The sequence below is a fragment of the Halichoeres trimaculatus genome, unplaced genomic scaffold (assembly GCF_033239565.1).
Source record: "Halichoeres trimaculatus isolate MK-OKI-2021-1 unplaced genomic scaffold, fHalTri1.1 fHalTri1_scaffold_16, whole genome shotgun sequence".
Taxonomy (NCBI): Eukaryota; Metazoa; Chordata; class Actinopteri; order Labriformes; family Labridae; genus Halichoeres; species Halichoeres trimaculatus.
This window is the reverse complement of record NW_027437194.1, coordinates 15278440-15296236: the sequence shown is the minus strand read 5'-3', so window position 1 is coordinate 15296236 and position 17797 is coordinate 15278440. Positions and strand designations below refer to the sequence as shown.

Below are 17797 nucleotides of genomic sequence, written 5' to 3'. Positions count from 1 at the left end.
CTCTGGTTTCTGCAACTAGTCTCAAGTGGACTCTAGTAGAACTGCAGATTTTAGCAATTGCTTATAGGCTTTGTATTTTTAGAACAAGGGTTGCCACTTGGTCTTACAAGAGAACACCCCTGGAAGGCAAACCAGAGAGCTCATGATTTGGGGGAAACACTGAGTGATAAATTCTTGAACCAGATCAGGCGACTGATTGGTGGACAGGACACACCGTCAGCATTAACCCTGAACTCTTTCATCTGATCTAACAGACTTGCTTCCATGTACATCGTACATAGGTGGATTACAGCAGACTTGGTCCATCAGCTTCTCTCTAAAACTTTCAGCCTCTACATTAGCCCTGCTGCTCAAACTGCATCTCCTGCTCTGCCGACACACCAAACCTACAATGGGGACCCATAGCAGCCAGCTTATGTTTTCTTAGGTGTAGTTAAAAGCAATTTACCTTAACCTTACCTGGATAATATTCAAGGAGGAGAACATAATCACTGTGATGATAGATTTACTTCCAGAGGGTTAAAAGATAAATTAAATCTGCTAAAGAATACAGAAACACAATAGTAAGTTGTTAATTACCTGTGTCTTGTGCACTTGAACCAGTTGAGGATGTCGGTGCAGCTGGTGTAGTAGATCTGATCATAGGGATGAGCGTACGACTCCTGCACCGTCACTGAGTAACTGCATTTAAAAAACACAAGAAGAAAATCAGATAAAAGGGGCAACACTTATTAACAGGTAACACATAAATAACATAATGCGCAAACACACCGTCACCTGAAATCCCCATTTGAATATCATTGATATGGAACAAAAACAAACACAAAACACCAACAAGTAAACAAACAAAAATACAAACAGAAAACACACACACAAAACACTTCAATAAATCATATCTCAAATCTTAGAAATATGCACACATAAAATAATGAATTACATCTAGAGTTCATTCAGACCAGATACCTAAGCTGCCCTGATCGCAGGTGAACAGATCTAAGTACAAGCATTCACACTTTGCAGTTTATTGTGTCTGAATGTGTCTCAGGTGATCACCGGGGATTTTATCTCTGTTTGCAAGAAACAAAGAGCCTGTATCATCCTCATAAGATTTACAATCATCACTGTGAAGAGACTGTGCAGCAGTGAGGGGGAAAGCTGCGCTCATGTGTGGAGCGGGTGATCACAGAATGAGGTGATGATGAGATATAAAACTCTGATCGTGAAGCCTGATGTTCCTCTGAAGCTCAGTGGATGATCAGTGAAAACCACACTGCAGACTCTCTGCTACAAACACTTCTTTATTGTTAGCTCTAATTATTCATTACTGTGCCTATCTGAGCATGTTAAGATGTAGATTATGTATTGAGTAATTTATTGCAGCGAGCTGGATGCTGAGGCCTTGTTGAGTGGGTTTCACTCAACAGAACAGATCCAGACAGATTCCAGGTATATATGACTACCATTTCACCCCTGTGTGTCTTTGCTGCCTTCCTTATAAACTTTCTAAACTTTTATAACCTACATCTCTGACAGTCTTTAATCATTAGTAAAGAATCATCACTTACAAAGAATAAAATAAAAAACCACAGCCTCCCTTATTGGATTAAACAGCAGAGATGTATTTATGGATGAATGAGGAGATCAGGTGTAAACAGCCTCTGAGTGAAAACGAAAAGTGCTCAGAGAGCCTGAGAAAGAAAGTGTGTGTGTGTGTGTGTGTGTGTGTGTGTGTGTGTGTGTGTGTGTGTGTGTGTGTGTGTGTGTGTGTGTGTGTGTGTGTGTGTGTGTGTGTGTGTGTGTGTGTGTGTGTGTGTGTGTGTGTGTGTGGTAGTGTGTGTGTTTCAGGCAGAATCAGCCCCCTCCCACATTTCTCTGTGTGGCCATGTCTGTCAGCTGTTTGTGTTACATAAAGATTTTAATGCTTGCGTCTCAGAGGGAAATCATAAAGACTTTGTGGAGGAGGGTTGACAAAGCTACCTTATGACTCCCATGTGAGCTGGTCTCACCACAGGGTCCTCTGGGGCATTACGGCTTCTGTTCTTTAGGGATACAGTTGGAGGTATTTACTGTAGAGCTAACTGTTCCTCTCATTACTGCTGCTACAATTTTTGTGCTGCATGAGATTTATTAATTAAAATTAACTTAGCATAAAAAGAAAAAAGTCTGTTCCTTCATTGTAACAGTGCTTCTTAATCTTATATTGGGATTGGTCTTACTAGGTGTTCACATTTGAAACCATATAGTCCACTGCCCGGTACCTGGCAATCGGTACCCACATTCAACTGTACCAATTTTTGGTACTTTTTTGTGTTTATGTGGTAAAAAAAATCATTTTTTTAATAACAAAATATATATATTTTTTCAATTTAACAAATTTATTCTTCAATATACAGCCTTGCAATGTTGTGTTCACCCTCTCTTCCACTCCTTCACAGTCACAATAACGCATTCAGGTAAACATGGTACCTTTTGGTTCTACGTGAATCGGTACCTGGTACTTTTGACAGAATTTGGTCGGTACCCATAAAAGTACCTCATTAGGTACCCATCTCTAGTCTTATACTGGTGGAAAGTCTATTCATTTCCGTTTTATATGATGTCACATTTGCAAGGAACATGCATTTGTGGGATGAGCAGCAAAACTGAGTATGTGAGTATGAAAATCAGCTTTATCTGCTGTTGCTAGTGATTCTTGTTAGGGAGCATGGACATGCATAGCCATGTACTTTCCAAAAACGAAATATCCCCTCCTCATTTGTTTTTTAAAAAAAACTTTTTTCTACACATACCGTGCAAATCTGACAATAAGTGCGGCTTGAAACGCGCCAGACCCATATCTTGCAGTGTTTGTCAGACGTGAAACCCCTGGCAGCCAGTCAGAATGAACCCCTGTCATTGGCAGCACCTGGGGGCCCTGGCCCTGCTACAGTCCACAGCAGAGCTGAGTTTTGTGTGGATCTGAAGCAGACACTCACAGTTTTAAAAAGTTCAGTGACCATTTGTGTTTGTTATGTTTCACTGAATCATCCTGACCTGGCATCCAAAAATTAACCCAACAGACTATACTCAAGGCGAAATGATCTCTGAGAAATTTTACTATAAGAGCTGGTGAAATTTTCATTTCCTCCATTATTTGAATAGTAAGTCATAGTGATCTCAGAGTCAGGGGGAATTCTGCTTTTTTAAAAATCCCCTGAAAGTTCCTTAAATGTCCAGATCAAAAAGTTGGTTTCACGGGTTTACCAGTTCTGGAAAACATCCTTTAATTTACCAGGAAATAAAAACTTCAAGCAAACAAGGATATCACTTTGATTATAAACTTTGAATCAGAAACAGTAACCACTTAGTATATTTCTTGGTTATTAGTTTCACTTAAATGTTTTTTTTTATTCTTGTCATTGCTGCGGGTCAAACCTTTTAATTGTAAAAAAGTACATCAGATTTAACTCTGCAGTCAAAAAACTAGTTCTGTTTTTTGTCCATATGCTTTAAAAAAGGAGCTTGCTGTACAAGTAAATTACAGACAAATGCATGAAAGTGTTCAGTGCAATTTAAGAGAACAAGTTCAGTTTTATACGTATTTATCTTAGAATGAAAGTTTAAACTCTGATGAGCCTGTTCAGCTTAAGGACAGAAAATGCAGAAAACTGTAAAATTGAGCTTGATATATGTGACACAGCCAACCACGGGATCAGAGCCAGAGTCCTAAAATCTTTGAGATGGTCCTAAAAAAAACCCCTATCACTGTCTGTGTCTGTGTCTGCATCAAGCTGTCCTCCTCTGACTCTCTCTCTGCCTCGGAGTGTTTGCAACTGTTTCCTCAGATTAGTCTGTGAAAATAATACAGCTTAGAAATCTGCCTCCACCTTTCTTCTTATACACATCGCTTAATGTTTTTCCAGGCTTCCTTTTAATTCTTACATCAGCCCGCAGATTGACTCCACCTTTCAACACCTTCAGCCCTTTTAGTGATTACTCTTTAAACTTCTCTTTTTAATAGTATCTTTTTTTTGGAAATATGTAAATGTGACTCAAACTATTAAACAGTCAGCTAAATTTAGTGTTTGGGCATTCAATGCAGCAAATCTTTGTGCACCAGAATCGAATCAGTCAGACAAGACAGCAAACAGTTCACATGAAAAACCTGTTTTCTGAACAGAATGAGATGCAATCAGCCTGTAAAACACACAAACTTCACAAAATGCTGCTTTATTTGGCCTGAGTAAATGCAGCATGTAGTGAGATTGTTCTGTTTGATCTGGTGTGTAGTATTATTTGCTCTTTTTTTTAGAAAGCGGGAGTGAAGCAGTAAAGCAAAACCGCCAACACAGCATCAACTTTTGGTTTGAAAAAAGTTAAGAAGTAGTTACGATAGACTTAAATATTTTTCTAACAGATGTCAACATTTACCTGTGAGATGGACTTCAGGTCTTAGTTTGATTATTCTCACACACATTCAGGTGGTACTTGTTTCTGTTATTCTCAATGGGCTAGTTTATCCTAAGTCATTGTTTTGAACAAAAAGAAATGACAGAAAATGATGCATCATCACGTGACCCACCTCTCCCAGTGGCTGCAGACGTTGGGGTCCTCCAGGTTGAGGGAGGAAGTGATGTAGGGCAGGAAGCAGAAGGCCACGGCCAATAGGGCGGTCCTGTGGCAGTGCTGTGACACGCTCATCTCAGACAGAGCTGCTGCACCTGCACATGAGAAAAGAAGAGGAGAAGACAAGCTTAACGTTTTTACACAAAATATTTAAAGTTGAACCAAAGGACCTCAAATCAGGAGGTTTTCCCCTCAGATATGTTTTTTTAAATCAAATAGGACAGAAAATAGCATTGCCAGAAATAAATCTATTTCAAGGATTAGATGGAGATCTAAACCTGATAACAAAGCAAGAGGCTGGAGTTATAAGAAGATATCCACTTTGTTATCAACTGAAACATGATGTGCATTTTCATTTTCTCATCACCACTATATAAGTTTTCAACTTAAACCTTAATTTTCTAAAGTGGTGAATGTAGTCTTACAAAAACAGGTTTCAGTTGAAAAACCATGCAGGTCCCTTTATGAACCACATTCAGTTTTATCTATGACACTACAAAAATGACAACTCTCAGTTCTCTTTTACGCACACATCGAATGTTTTTTAGCACAAAGCTGAGCTGTGCCTTAGCTTTCCATCATCACAGAATCCATCACAGGATGAGCCATTTGACAAAAAATAAAACTTAACATTAAATAACAATTAACCAGAAAACAGAAACGAAACAGAAAAAAAGGAAATAGGTTCCCTATTTCCTTTTTTTGTGTTATGTTTCTGTTTTCTGGGATGCCTGAGATGCACAAACTCAAACACAACTTCATGAACTGTGACTGTTTAAGTTCATCACACTCTGGTGATGGTCGTCCTCCTCCAGCATTATGTGGCTTTCAAGAATTGAAAGTCAGAGCCTCTTTTGTGAGCTGTGTTTACTGGTATTCTATTTTCAGGAGCAAAATGAGAAGCGCTGGTTTCTCTGTGGGCTCAAACTAGAGATCTCTCTCTTTACTCAGTAAGCAGAGCTCAGACTTCACTCTGAAATATTTCAACTAAAAACTGCAGAGTTGGTGTTTGTGTATCCAAACATATAGGCTATATTTTAATAATACCTATTTCATAACTAGAAAACTTTTCCCATAAAAGAAACATGGTCATATTAGAGAGATAAGAGAGGATGCCTTCACTCAAATGTGTTAAAACAAAAACTTAAGTTGAAAAGTTTGATCACGAGAGCACAGGATTGGCACTTTATCTGCTTAAATTATTCATCACCTGTGTGGAATTTAAAAGAGAGATGGGAGATAGGGATAGAGAGATAAAACTGTAACAAAGACAAAAACAAGACTTAAAAGATACTGAATAAGAGAATCCAGGGACTTCAAGGTGTCAGCGGGGACCAAAGTGAGGACAGGAAGGAAGTGGAAGGCTGAGAAGGCAGTGGGGGTGACAGAGTCGTGCCGAAGGTGAAAGGCACTGGTATGAGTCTTAATAGGAAAAACAGGCTTGGGCTTCTTCCCAAAGTCCCAAGTCAGTCAGACCCGGGCAGAGAGAGGCACCACCTGCTCCAGGAAGAGGTTCGAACAGGTGTGGAGGAAGAGCAGATGAGGCGGGAAGTGGGACTCAGGGAGCATGGACAAGGTGGGAGAGCACGCTGCAGCGCTGGCCCTGTTCATTCTGGAAGAGGCTCCTTAGAAGACATCAGAACCAGCAAACACCATCATGCTCCAGAGAAGGCAGTCCCCTTCAACAAAGCTGGACAGAGACCCCAGGCATGTCCTCAGACAAGGACAGGCCTCCTCCACACAGCCCCTGATTGGCGGCTGCATGTTGATCTGGGAAAACAGCTGAGGTTCCCCCAACACATTGCAACAACATCTCTCCAGCGAGACATGATCAATATCTAAGAGGCTTCAAAACACCTGATCATCCTGAAACTCACAGTGCCCTTGGAGGAGCAGATTGAGGAGTCCAACAAAGGAAATGTGCAAAGTATCAGGAACTGGAGGAGTGCAGGAGCATTCCTGTGAGCCAAAAGAAGTTGACTGTGGAGGCTTTGCAGGACGCTCCCTCTGCAAAGTCCTCAGCCGTTTGGGTGTGACTAGAGGAGAAGATCTGATCCACAAGTGAAGATGCAGAGAAAGCCACAAGGTAGCTGTGGCTCAAAAGGGAAGATCAGTGGGTTGCTGCTGGGAGATATGTCAGGAAATGATCAACCCCAGCTGGGTCACCTAGAAGAGGGTGATGATGTTGTGAGACCCGAAACACGAGATGACTCTAGATACATCGCTGAAGATGTGTCCCAGTGCATCCAGGAGATGCTTCTTTCAAATAATTTATTAATTTTGTTTGTGCTGCTTGTGGGTAGAATAATTTGAATAAAATGGTCCTGATTAATAAGACAGCATGAACATTGTCCCTTTCAGATTGTCTGAAAACATGTTTGACACAGGACTGGAGTCAGCCTATAGAAAATTGTGTTTCAAACCTGAACTTTCAGTGTGTTTTAACTTTCTAGCTGTTCAGCTGCACTGCAGTTTAAAAGCTATAAAGTTTTATTACAAATGAATTTTTAAAGCAGGGATCTTCAGGATTTGTCTTTGTGTCTGTTCTTCATCCTTAATGATGCAGAAACAGCTGGACACTGAAGCACCAGACCCTCTTTATCACTCCAGCTGCCTGATGAGTCTAGGTCAGCGCGGTGTCTCCTCACTCTCTTCTTTGGTAATCACTGGTTAATAGAGAATCCTGCAGGACGTATCCAGTGTCTGTGTGTCTGCTGACAGTGTGTCTGTGCTGGCAGTTTATGGTCCAGCAGGGCCCGTCCTCTCTGGTTTCACTGAGCAAAGAGTGGGCACAGCTGCAGCCACCAACGCCGAAACCCCCCCAAACCAAGACAACTGCACCGCTGCACAAACAAGGAGCATGCTGTGTGTGTGAAAGGGCTCCAGACACACAAACCCTGATGGAGGGGATTAGACTGGGCTGCTCCACTTTGATACACACTTCCAGGCAGCGCAGCATCGACGCCTCTCTGTCCGCTCACAAAGAGCTGCCAGGAACCAAGACCTGCGACTGAAGTCCCTCCAGGTCCCAACAAAGACTGCTCTCAGACCCTAAACTCATATTTATCTGCTGACAACTGTGGTCCTGGGTCCTGATTTTTTAACTGCACAGAGAACGAAACACAACTGATGCACTTTTTGCAGACTGCTAGCGCCATTCTACATTTTTCGTTCTTTTACAACACTTAAAAATAGACCTGAATATATCCAAAAGTTGGACGGCTATTGACCCCTCAGTGAGATGATGAAGTTTGATTGTTACTGACTGGGTATGATGATAAGATTGTGTGCTGTTTTACATACACACATTCTAATCTATGTGCATGTAAACTTTTGTTTTCAGATTTTACTCTGAAGCTTGTGTAGAAACATCACTGGACTCATTCACCAGGGATCCAATCAAGGCTTGCCCTTCTGTGTATAACAACCTGAGAGGTAAGCGTGTGTTCGGATAAAAAAAGAAGAGAACTCCTCTTCTTCATAAATATCTTTAAAATAAACTCCATCCCTCAGAGAAGCACCTACCTGTCTGTTTGTAGTGAGTCTCAGTTTCACTGTTAACACAAAGTTCCACTGAGGCTTCACCCTGGCTTACTTCAGCAGTGTGAGGAAGAGAAAGAAGCTGATTTACAGATCACTGGCAGATCTCAAGTTTGTCAATATAAAATCATGATTCAGATGAATAAAAAGTTAAGCTTTTTCAGGTCTGTCCTGCAGAAGAGAAGAAAACAACATTTCAAATCTTTGTTTGTTGAAGGTACTTTCATAGTTACCAACCAAATTCCATCTGTAGTACTGAGTAACAATTCACATAAATTCAAACAGTACAATGTTTCGGTACCTAAATGCATCCTTGTAACTATGAAGGATCAGAAGAGTGGGCAATTTTCCTACTGCACATGAAGGTAGCATTGCGAATTTTTATAAAAAGAGAAATAAAAACATTTAACTGAAAAACTTTAAAACTTTTATAATCAAACCAATTGATATTACCACATAAAAACACACAAAAGCTCAGAAAATTGGCACTGTTGAGTACCGATATTGATCACCAGGTACCAGGCAACGGTATCATATCATTTTAAATGCTAAAGGTACCAATCCCTGAGTGAGATCCAGTCAAGAAAGTCAAGGAATCTAATAGCTGATTGTCTTTAGTGACTGCTTTTGCTCTCCACACAGCCTGTTTTTTCTGCTGACACTTCAGCCTGCCTGGTTTGTTGATATTACTTGGACTAAAAACCAAATACAGCGCTGATATAGAAACTATAGCATAACATTAAAATGTGGAATGATTACAAAACCACAGAAGAGGGAACCACCAGGCAGAGCCAGGAGAACAAAAACTTGCAAATGTGTCTGGTAGAACAAAAAAGTAATTTAGACACCATGTGGCTACAGAAACAGACACAAAGTGATATCCATTTCTCTGTGTGCCTTGTTTTTATGGGGTCCATGATAAGAGAAGTGGGTGAAAGTGTGTTTCCCATCACATCTCTTTGGTCAAGTCAGAAAAACAACAGCTGAGGCTGACGAAGAAGTCCTCCAGCTGACTGTCAAGTAATTCTGACACAGTTCAGCTTAGTGTGATTATAGTTTACAGACCTGACCACAGAGTGTTTACTGTGACAGGATGAGCCCAGCGTTTACTGAACCCATGATCCTATTTACAGATGATGAATTGAAAACACCGGGCTGGAGTGTTGGACAACAGAAAACAACCTCTCTGACTGGAGGATGGAGGCTGGTGGTGTTTTTAATGTTTTAGTCAAAAGTGGCTGTTTCTGATAAAAAGTTACAATAAGCAATCTATAAACTGTCAATCAAAACAACCCACCACCTCAGATCAGACACCTCAACTCAAACCTCTGAGAATACACAGCTGCTGTTTGTGTTTGTGTGTGTGTGTGTGTGTGTGTGTGTGTGTGTGTGTGTGTGTGTGTGTGTGTGTGTGTGTGTGTGTGTGTGTGTGTGTGTGTGTGTGTGTGTGTGTGTGTGTGTGTTAGTGTGTGTGTGTGCGTGTATGTCCTGTCTCGTTTTGTTGGTCATGCTGTGTTTTGGCTTTCATCTCACACACTCAGCTGTGAGTCTCCTGCAGTGCGAGCTGGCTTTCACTGGAGAAATACCCACACACACACAATAACACAGTGTGTGTGTCATCCTGCTGCGTGTTTCCAGAAACATCAACTCTCTCGCTGCTGTAGCACAAGTCTGCAGCTTCAGGGCAACAGCTGAAGTCCAACAGTAAAGATTTAAATGAGCCTTCACTCCGCCACCTACAGATACAGTGAAGCTGAATCTGCCAGGGCTCACACAGTGTCTGCAGACAGAGTGTGGTCGACATGTTTCATTTAAAAACTGATGGAAGCTAAAAGCTAAAAGCTTGGAGATTTGTGCTAACATCAAGGGCTCACTCCTAGCTTACTGTGTAAATACCTCTATTCAGCTCTAGCATTGGTTAAAAAAATCTTGGCTACCACATCAACAACCAGAATCAAGAAAAGCTTTAAGTGCAGCCTTTTTCTGATGCTGCTGTCCCTGTTTCAGTTCAGAAATTTGAGAATTACCTTAAGAGTGTGAATGGACAGAAATGACTGAAAGGACGACCTCATGGCCCGCTGGCAGTCATCGTCTATCACCATCTGACAACAAGAGTCACCATAGCTGACTTTTAGCCTTCCATCTGTTTGTGGTGAGTCTCAGTTTCACTGTGAATAGCAAGTTACACACAGGCTCCACTCTGGCTTACTTCAGTGGTATGATGCTGAAAGAGATGATGTTATTCCACTTTCTAACATGGAATAACAACATCATGATGAAGACAAGTACAAGATCGAAAGTCAAGGAAAATGGAGGTTAACATGGCTGATGTACGGGGGTTCCAAAATTGTTATATACTCAAGATATATGATGCCACTCACAGAGCTTGTGGTGTACTCTGTTTCAAACTTGTAGTTACAGGAGGAGGTGCACCACACGCCATGGGCATAGGCTGTTGTGTTGGGAAAAGGGGTACAACATCCATCTGTCACGGAGGTATAAACAAGGCATTACTGTCACAGGTTTGTGCTTACATGACTAATATAAAACAAAGAAAGCAACTACACTGGAACTCCTGAAAAGTGTAAACACAGTCGAATCACTGGACATCAGTGAGTAGTAAAAACTGTCAAAACACCTGCACACCTTATAGACCCTGATTGGACAATTTGTTCATGAATTCCTGCATATTTCTTGATATGTAACAGTGTCATCCTTATTAGGAATGGGTACCTTTTACATCTGAAAAGATACAGTACTGATGCACGGTACCTGGCAATCGGTACCGGTACTCAACTGTACCGATTTTTGGTACTTTTTTGTACTGGTGTGGTAAAAAATGTCAATTTGTTTAATTATAAAAGTTTTTTTTTAATTCAACATATTAATTCTTCGATATACAACCTTGCAATGCTGTGTTTATGTCCAGCATAGAAAATCACTTACTCCTCCACTCCCTCACAGTCACAAGGATGCATTTAGGTACCTAAACATCGAACCTTTTAATATTTACATGAATCGGTACCTGGTACTTTTGACAGAATTTGATCGGTACCGACTAAATTACATAATTCGGTACCATTCCCTAATCCTTATAAATAATAAAACATGTTTATTACAGAACTAACCCTCTTAAGCAGTCGCCTACCTCTTATTCATGTTTCAGATCATTTACTGTGGGCTGAAATTCAAAATAATAAAATTTGAATCATGGGACTAAAAGTGTGATTAAACAGGATCAAGTTGAAATTACTTGGTTAATCATGATTAAAAGAATTAACTTCTTGTCGGCTCAAGGAAAGACAGGCTAAGTTAATGAACAGTAAGCTATGAGACTAAAAGTCAAACTTTTGAGCTAGTTAGTTCACAGTTATGAGGCATTCAGTCACAGGCTAAAAGTTGCTGTAGATAACTTTCACATCAGTCTCTCTGACAGAGGGCACAGATGATGCACAGACTGCTCAGACATTAAACTCATTGCTGTGCTGTCAGCTGAACCACTGTATGTTAATGTCACTGTAGCAGACATCATACTGGGTGCACTGTCCACATTCCACAACAGACTTTCCCACACTGGGGTGTCCTTATGACAAAACTGAGGACACCAAAAATAGTTCGCCACCACACATTAACATGTTTGCATCTGACAGGCACTTAACTGTCCTCACAGTTTCACTCTCACAACATTTCAGTTGGTGGTCTGGGAAAGTGTGTTTTTGTGTGTGTTTAGTCTCTGTGTGTGTATGAGTGTGTGTGTGTGATTTTGGCAGGTGCAACTTCTTAGCCCATTAAAGCCTCTGGGGTCTTATTGGTTCAGTCTGTGCAGTGAGTCCCTTGCTGCTCCTAACAGGAACAGGTGCTGCATTTGGAAAAGATGTTTATACGGCGAAGAAATCATACGGGGTCCAACCACAGGATTTAGAGAACAGCTCTGCAGTGCATGAAAGTCCACTGCTCAGGAGTGAAACAGGACCCCAGTGACACACAGCTACTTATTAAATCTGAAAAAGCCAAAGTCTTAAATATGGACAACATGGAGGACCAACTTAAAGCTCAGAGGTGAAAAAATCTGTGATGCATTACTGGAACAGTCTGCATTTCTTTACGTTGGCTGTTGGCCTAACCATTGCTACTTTTCAGCTCTCTGCTGCTAAATTTGGGGAAAAACTCCTGCAATAAAAACTTTCATGTTACAGAGTCAGACACCAAAGCTTTAAAACTAACTTTGACTTCTCTTTGTTTGTATTAGTCATTTTTCTTTGGTTCAGACCGAAACTTAACACAGTTATTGGCTAACTTATGTAGTCTTTGAAGCAATCAGTGTCATAATTCTGAATAAACCTGCTGATTTATCACCTTATATAACAGAACCATGGCCACATTAAAGAAGAAAATAATCTACATTTTGATAATGAAGTTGCAGCATTTAAATGGAAATCATGTCTTCAATCAAAGTCATAATATTACGCTGTGATAAGCTGATTTTGAAGGTGTACGCTAGCTGCCTTGTTATGAACAGAAAGAACTGAAAATGATGTAGCACAAGAAGAAGGCAGTGACGCTGCATGAACAAGCAAAGCAAAGCAAGATATCACAAACACTGAGACAACCCAGAGGAAAAAGTCTGAGGTGAGAACTAGGAATCAGAGAGCAAACCATCAAAAGATCCTGACTGAAAGCAAAGTCTCTCCTGCAGGAGGATTTCATATTCTTGCAACCTTAGACACAAGTGAGATTTACTGAAGCTTAACCCAAGCATTAAAACAGGAAAGTAAGAGGAAGGATATTGATGCCAAACAGATGCAAGAATATGCAAGAATACCTAACCTTGCATAAAGGTCACAACAAAATAACAACATGCTGAGTAACGAATGACCAGACAAGACGTGTGAATATAGTCAACATGGATTACTAAAAATACTAAGTTACTAATGTTTTCACTACCGCTTTCCGGTGATGTTGATCATATGTTTCATCTAAGCTGCAGTGCTCCAACTTGCTGAAGCTGGAGCTCCTACTATCATACTGCTACAATGCTCTACTACCTGGATGTAAACAATGCACAGATGACAAATGTTGTCTCATAGCACAGTGTGGTTAGTTAGGATGTCCATCTAGTAAATAGAGATAAAGTTATGTGTGGGTTATATCTGGTTAAATTGACATATAACCACTCAACCAGAGTAAGGAGTAACCAGCACAGGCATGTGGAGGTGAACCCGCAATAGGACTTAAGGCTGCTGATGCTAGCTTTTTCATTTTTAGACAAAGTTTACAAACCTTTATTGACATCAGTAACAGATCATCCTTTGGCCAGACTAGTTTGAGCTGAAGCCTGTTTGCTAAAGGGAATCTCTGAATTCACAACACATCAACTTCTGGGCTGCAGCAGCAGAGGACTACAGCCACACTGAAACTGAAAAATCAAACTTTCATTTTATATTAACTTTTTTCACGACAGCCTGATTGAGAATTGTTGCTGTCTGTCTCACTGTCTCTCGCCACAGATTACTCATCTTGTAATGACTACCTCCAGCAGGAGTCACCTTGTTTATCGCTCAAGTCTAATGTGTATAGTTACTGCAATGATTTCTACCTGTTTTCTGTCATTATGCTTGTAGTTGGCCAAATCTTTTCCAGGAAAGGGGATCTTAGATGTGTGTGTTCAGGGTGGAGATACTTGGAGGGTTGTGCACAACTATACCATTCACCAGATTCTTCTAATGATGATGAGCAGCATTCACCAAAACACCACACTGTCATGATGGAAGGAATCTCAGTGTGTAAAATGACAGGACACCAGAGACATATTCTGTACTATTTGTAAAAAGAAATAAAACAGAGCCCACCATTCCCAACAGATCAAAATTAAAGCATAGCATAACTTTTAAAGTGAAGCCTGCAGATTGCAGCCACCCTTCCAGACTCTCCCAGATCCAGAATCTGTGTAGCATGTCCAAGCTGTCCACATCATTAGACGTTTTGTCCAAGAAGAAAAGACATTCAATCCTTTCTCAGAATGAACTTTCAAGCCTGAAAGCTGGATAAATGAGTCAGGCTGGAAACGCTGCTATTTTTGTTCAGAAGAGAGAGTAGCTGAGTGCTTCTTTCTCACATGAGTGCTGCTTTGTTCGGGACAATACACATTTAACAAGAAGACTGAAAAACGGTCTCACAACAATCTGCTTTTTGCCTCATGGCTGCTTCATTACATCTATGAAAAAATATATATTAGTGAGTTCAAACCTTAAAAATGAACAACCCTGTACAAAATATCTTTCTCTGACAACATTAGACACGTAAGTCCAGATGAGAAAATATTTTTTTCATTTGAGGGTAAAACCTCAACCTCAAACCTCAAAACCTTGATGCAAATAATCACTTCCAACTTAAAATCTAGTGTCTCTCTTGAATCTGCATCCACAGAGCGCTGTGAAGTCTACAATAACACCAACAACACCTTCAGTTATCCTATCTGTACTCCAGTCACATTGTCACGCCGCTCAGATGTGGAGCAACATTTACCTTCTTTATGGAAGAAAAAAGACTCTGCCTCAGCTCATCGGTCCGTACTTCAAAGGTGAATAAAATCCAGGGTTTAAAGTCTTAAAATCACAGCTTTTCCACCTGAAAGTCCAAGAAACAGCCCGCTTGGGACATTGGATGTCACTGTGTTTCCCAACGCTCTTCAAACGTCTCACACTGGCAAACTTTTACCATTCTCAAAACAGACCGGACTGCCCGCGTGACGTCACCAGCACCACCAATCACGAGCTGCCCCCGTCCTACACGTTCAAACAGCATCATAATATCATTCATGCGATTGATCCAATCCAATGGTGTATATCGCTGATTCAGTATTAGTAACCAATATTTCATGTATTGTTTGCTGCATTTTAAGATCATCAAAAAACGGTGACATGTTTGTGTTATTATATTATTCTACAGCCTGTGGTTTAAATAGTTTTTCACAATCTGAATTCATGAGTATAGGCTACAGATTTCTACATTATAAATAATTTTCTGCTGAGTGCAGTTGTACTCTACAAGATTAAAGCAGAAAGATCACCATCACCTTTGTTTAAAGTATTGCTTTTAAAAATTAAATAAAAAATGTTGAACATTTTAATAAGGACACATTAAATTTTGTGGTTGAAAGGATTTTATTTAAGTAGGTTGCAAAACACTTTCTGACTCTGACATTGGACTAAAGTAGGTAAGGTTACAGAGAGATATATAGGCCTAGTACATGTTGCTCACATTGTTTCCCTCTTATAATATGGCAGATAAAAATGTAAAGTTGCAGAATATCAAAAGTGCTCCATCTAAACTGTGACCATTATAGTCATCATCATTATCATCATCAGTTTTTTATGGGACAAAATGTCCCAATTATTTAACCCAGCCTGTTGCCCACATTGTGTCTTCTGGTGCTCAGATTTTAAAGACTAGTAATAGGGTTCAGCCTTTTGCCTCAGAGTCTTAAAAGTACAAAATTAAACAAAGTCAACAAGTCATTTTCCAGTTTAGGAGAACGGGTTTGATGGTGAATTACTTTCAAACAATAAGCCTTTTATGATGCTGTCTACATGTTATGTGTTTAGTGCTTTGTCCCTAATGGTAACTTTGAAGAGGCACAATACATCCACATAGCTGACAGGTGGGGCAGTAACCACAAAGTGTAACCCCAGGGAGCTTTAACAGGTTAATCCAGCCCTCGGTTAAACCTACATCTATTACAGAAGATATTTTCACTGCAAACAGTAAAACAAAAGTTTTTTTTTTCCTCCAATGACTATTAAACATTTGAAGTTTTGAAGAATCATTTCTTGAATCATCCTCGCCAAATCCAGTATGTGCATTTCTCAGAACAGTTCCTACAAACAGCATAACACGATGGATTACTTGCAATAGCCAGTCTCTGTCTCAAAATTCTTATCTTCACTCTTTAAAGTAAAAATCTGTGATAGAAAACATGTCAGTGCAATCAGAATGACGAGTCCTTGTGTCATTGTGTACTGATAGGACATTCAAAGTGCCTAGTCATGTTGTCAGTGTAACAGTGTTCTCTGGAAGGATGTTCTGATGTGAACTATGCATGAAGTTTTGATGACAGTTATTGTACATTGTATGTTACATCTTAGTGTATGTGGGAGGTTGATTATAGGAGACTAGACAAAATTCACATTCTGGCTTTCACTGTTTGTGCTGTAATTTGTTGATTGAGCCCATGATTGAGATGCTGAAAGGAGAAGAAGGCGCTGCATAGCACAAAAAAACAAAAAAACAAAAAACAAAAAAAAACACAGAAGTAGGAATGTGAACATAACAGTCTCTTTAAGGAAAACTGTTTGTGCTTTGCTGTGGGATTTACAGTGCAGTGCAGTATTCCTACACCTCCTAATGTTCATGTATATTGGTCCATAAATTCTTATCCATGTCACACCAAATATCTTCTCTGTTGACAAAAAGTCAATTGATTGAGAACACAGCCGTGACACAGTTTCCCAACTTTTGGCTGCATATTTCAACCAACCTCGGCCATTGTTAGCTAACACAAAAATGAAACAACAAAGAACATGGTCCACAGCTGTAATAGATCTATATTGACGTTTGTTGAAGAATGTCAAGGTTGACCAGGGAGCAATTTACCAATCCAGACAGATTTAGAAAAAAAGTCTAATGGAATTGTGTCGAAATATGTTTGACATTTGAAAACTTTTCAACCTTTTTGCACTGAAAGAGTTATACAGTGAACTAATGATAAAATGTGGGGGGTTAGACTATTCAAGAGAGACCCATGATAATTGATTTTGATCAACATGATGTAAACAGTTGATAATGTAGGAGACAGCAGAGAATTGTTCATAATCATTTCCATGGATGTCCCAAAGCATTTACAACTTGTTCAAAAAAAATGATTAACTGCTTTCTTGATGTGCATAAGTAATACAATGATGTGAAGATTGAACAAGTAGTTTTGAGAATTTCAATTCTGAGCTGAGAAATGTATCAAAGCAACTAAGAAAAAAATGAAATTCTGATGAAAATGAAATCATATCAGAGTTTTCATGCACGTAATACCCTCTGGAAGTAAAGAGTAAAAACAGAAATAAAAAAAAGGAGACTGAACTTTTGACCTTAAAAGCAGCCTTGCTGAGTGAAGCCAGTACAACTCCCCTTGGACTCTGTTGCCCCCTGATGGTTAAAGATTCTCTACAGCCATCAAAAACCTACTGCAGCTGTAATCAAACAAAGGGTACATGAATTTTACAATACTGTTTTAAATTATAGAGGTACTGATCTAACAAGGGTTTAATTCTCAAAAAACACAATTAAAAGATATAACTTCTGATAAACATATGCATATTCATAAAGAAAGGGAAAGAGAACAGAAAATAATGGAAGGTTTTATCACGAAAAACTAACATGATCTAAGATTCCCATTACAGTTTTCTTCAGTTGTGTTGGTACATCAGATCAGAAATTTAATTCTGATCTGATTGGAGAAATTATACACTTTTCTAGTTAAACTCACACAAAATTGATGAAACTAACAGTAACTTTTCGCTTATCAAAACAAAAACTGATTTTATAGTTTTATTATGAATTTTGCTAATATTTGAATTGATGAATAGAATTGAATAGATAG

The 17797-nt window shown here is 39.6% G+C and overlaps 1 protein-coding gene across 3 annotated transcripts in view; it reads right to left on the bottom strand.

Moving 5' to 3' along the window:
- megf10 (multiple EGF-like-domains 10) overlaps positions 1–14887 on the bottom strand; it is a 54439-nt gene extending 39552 nt beyond the window's left edge. For 2 of the 3 annotated variants that reach the window (XM_074689879.1, XM_074689880.1), the window contains exons 1-3: positions 14671–14886; positions 4562–4700; positions 580–681 (exon numbers count right to left, since the gene is read on the bottom strand). In XM_074689879.1, the coding sequence (XP_074545980.1) occupies positions 580–681; positions 4562–4680 (221 nt within the window). In that variant the 5' untranslated portion in view covers positions 4681–4700; positions 14671–14886. Of the gene's footprint in view, positions 1–579; positions 682–4561; positions 4701–14670 lie in introns of all 3 variants that reach the window. The other variant, XM_074689882.1, reaches the window with a different exon arrangement.
- Positions 14888–17797: the final 2910 nt, after the last annotated feature.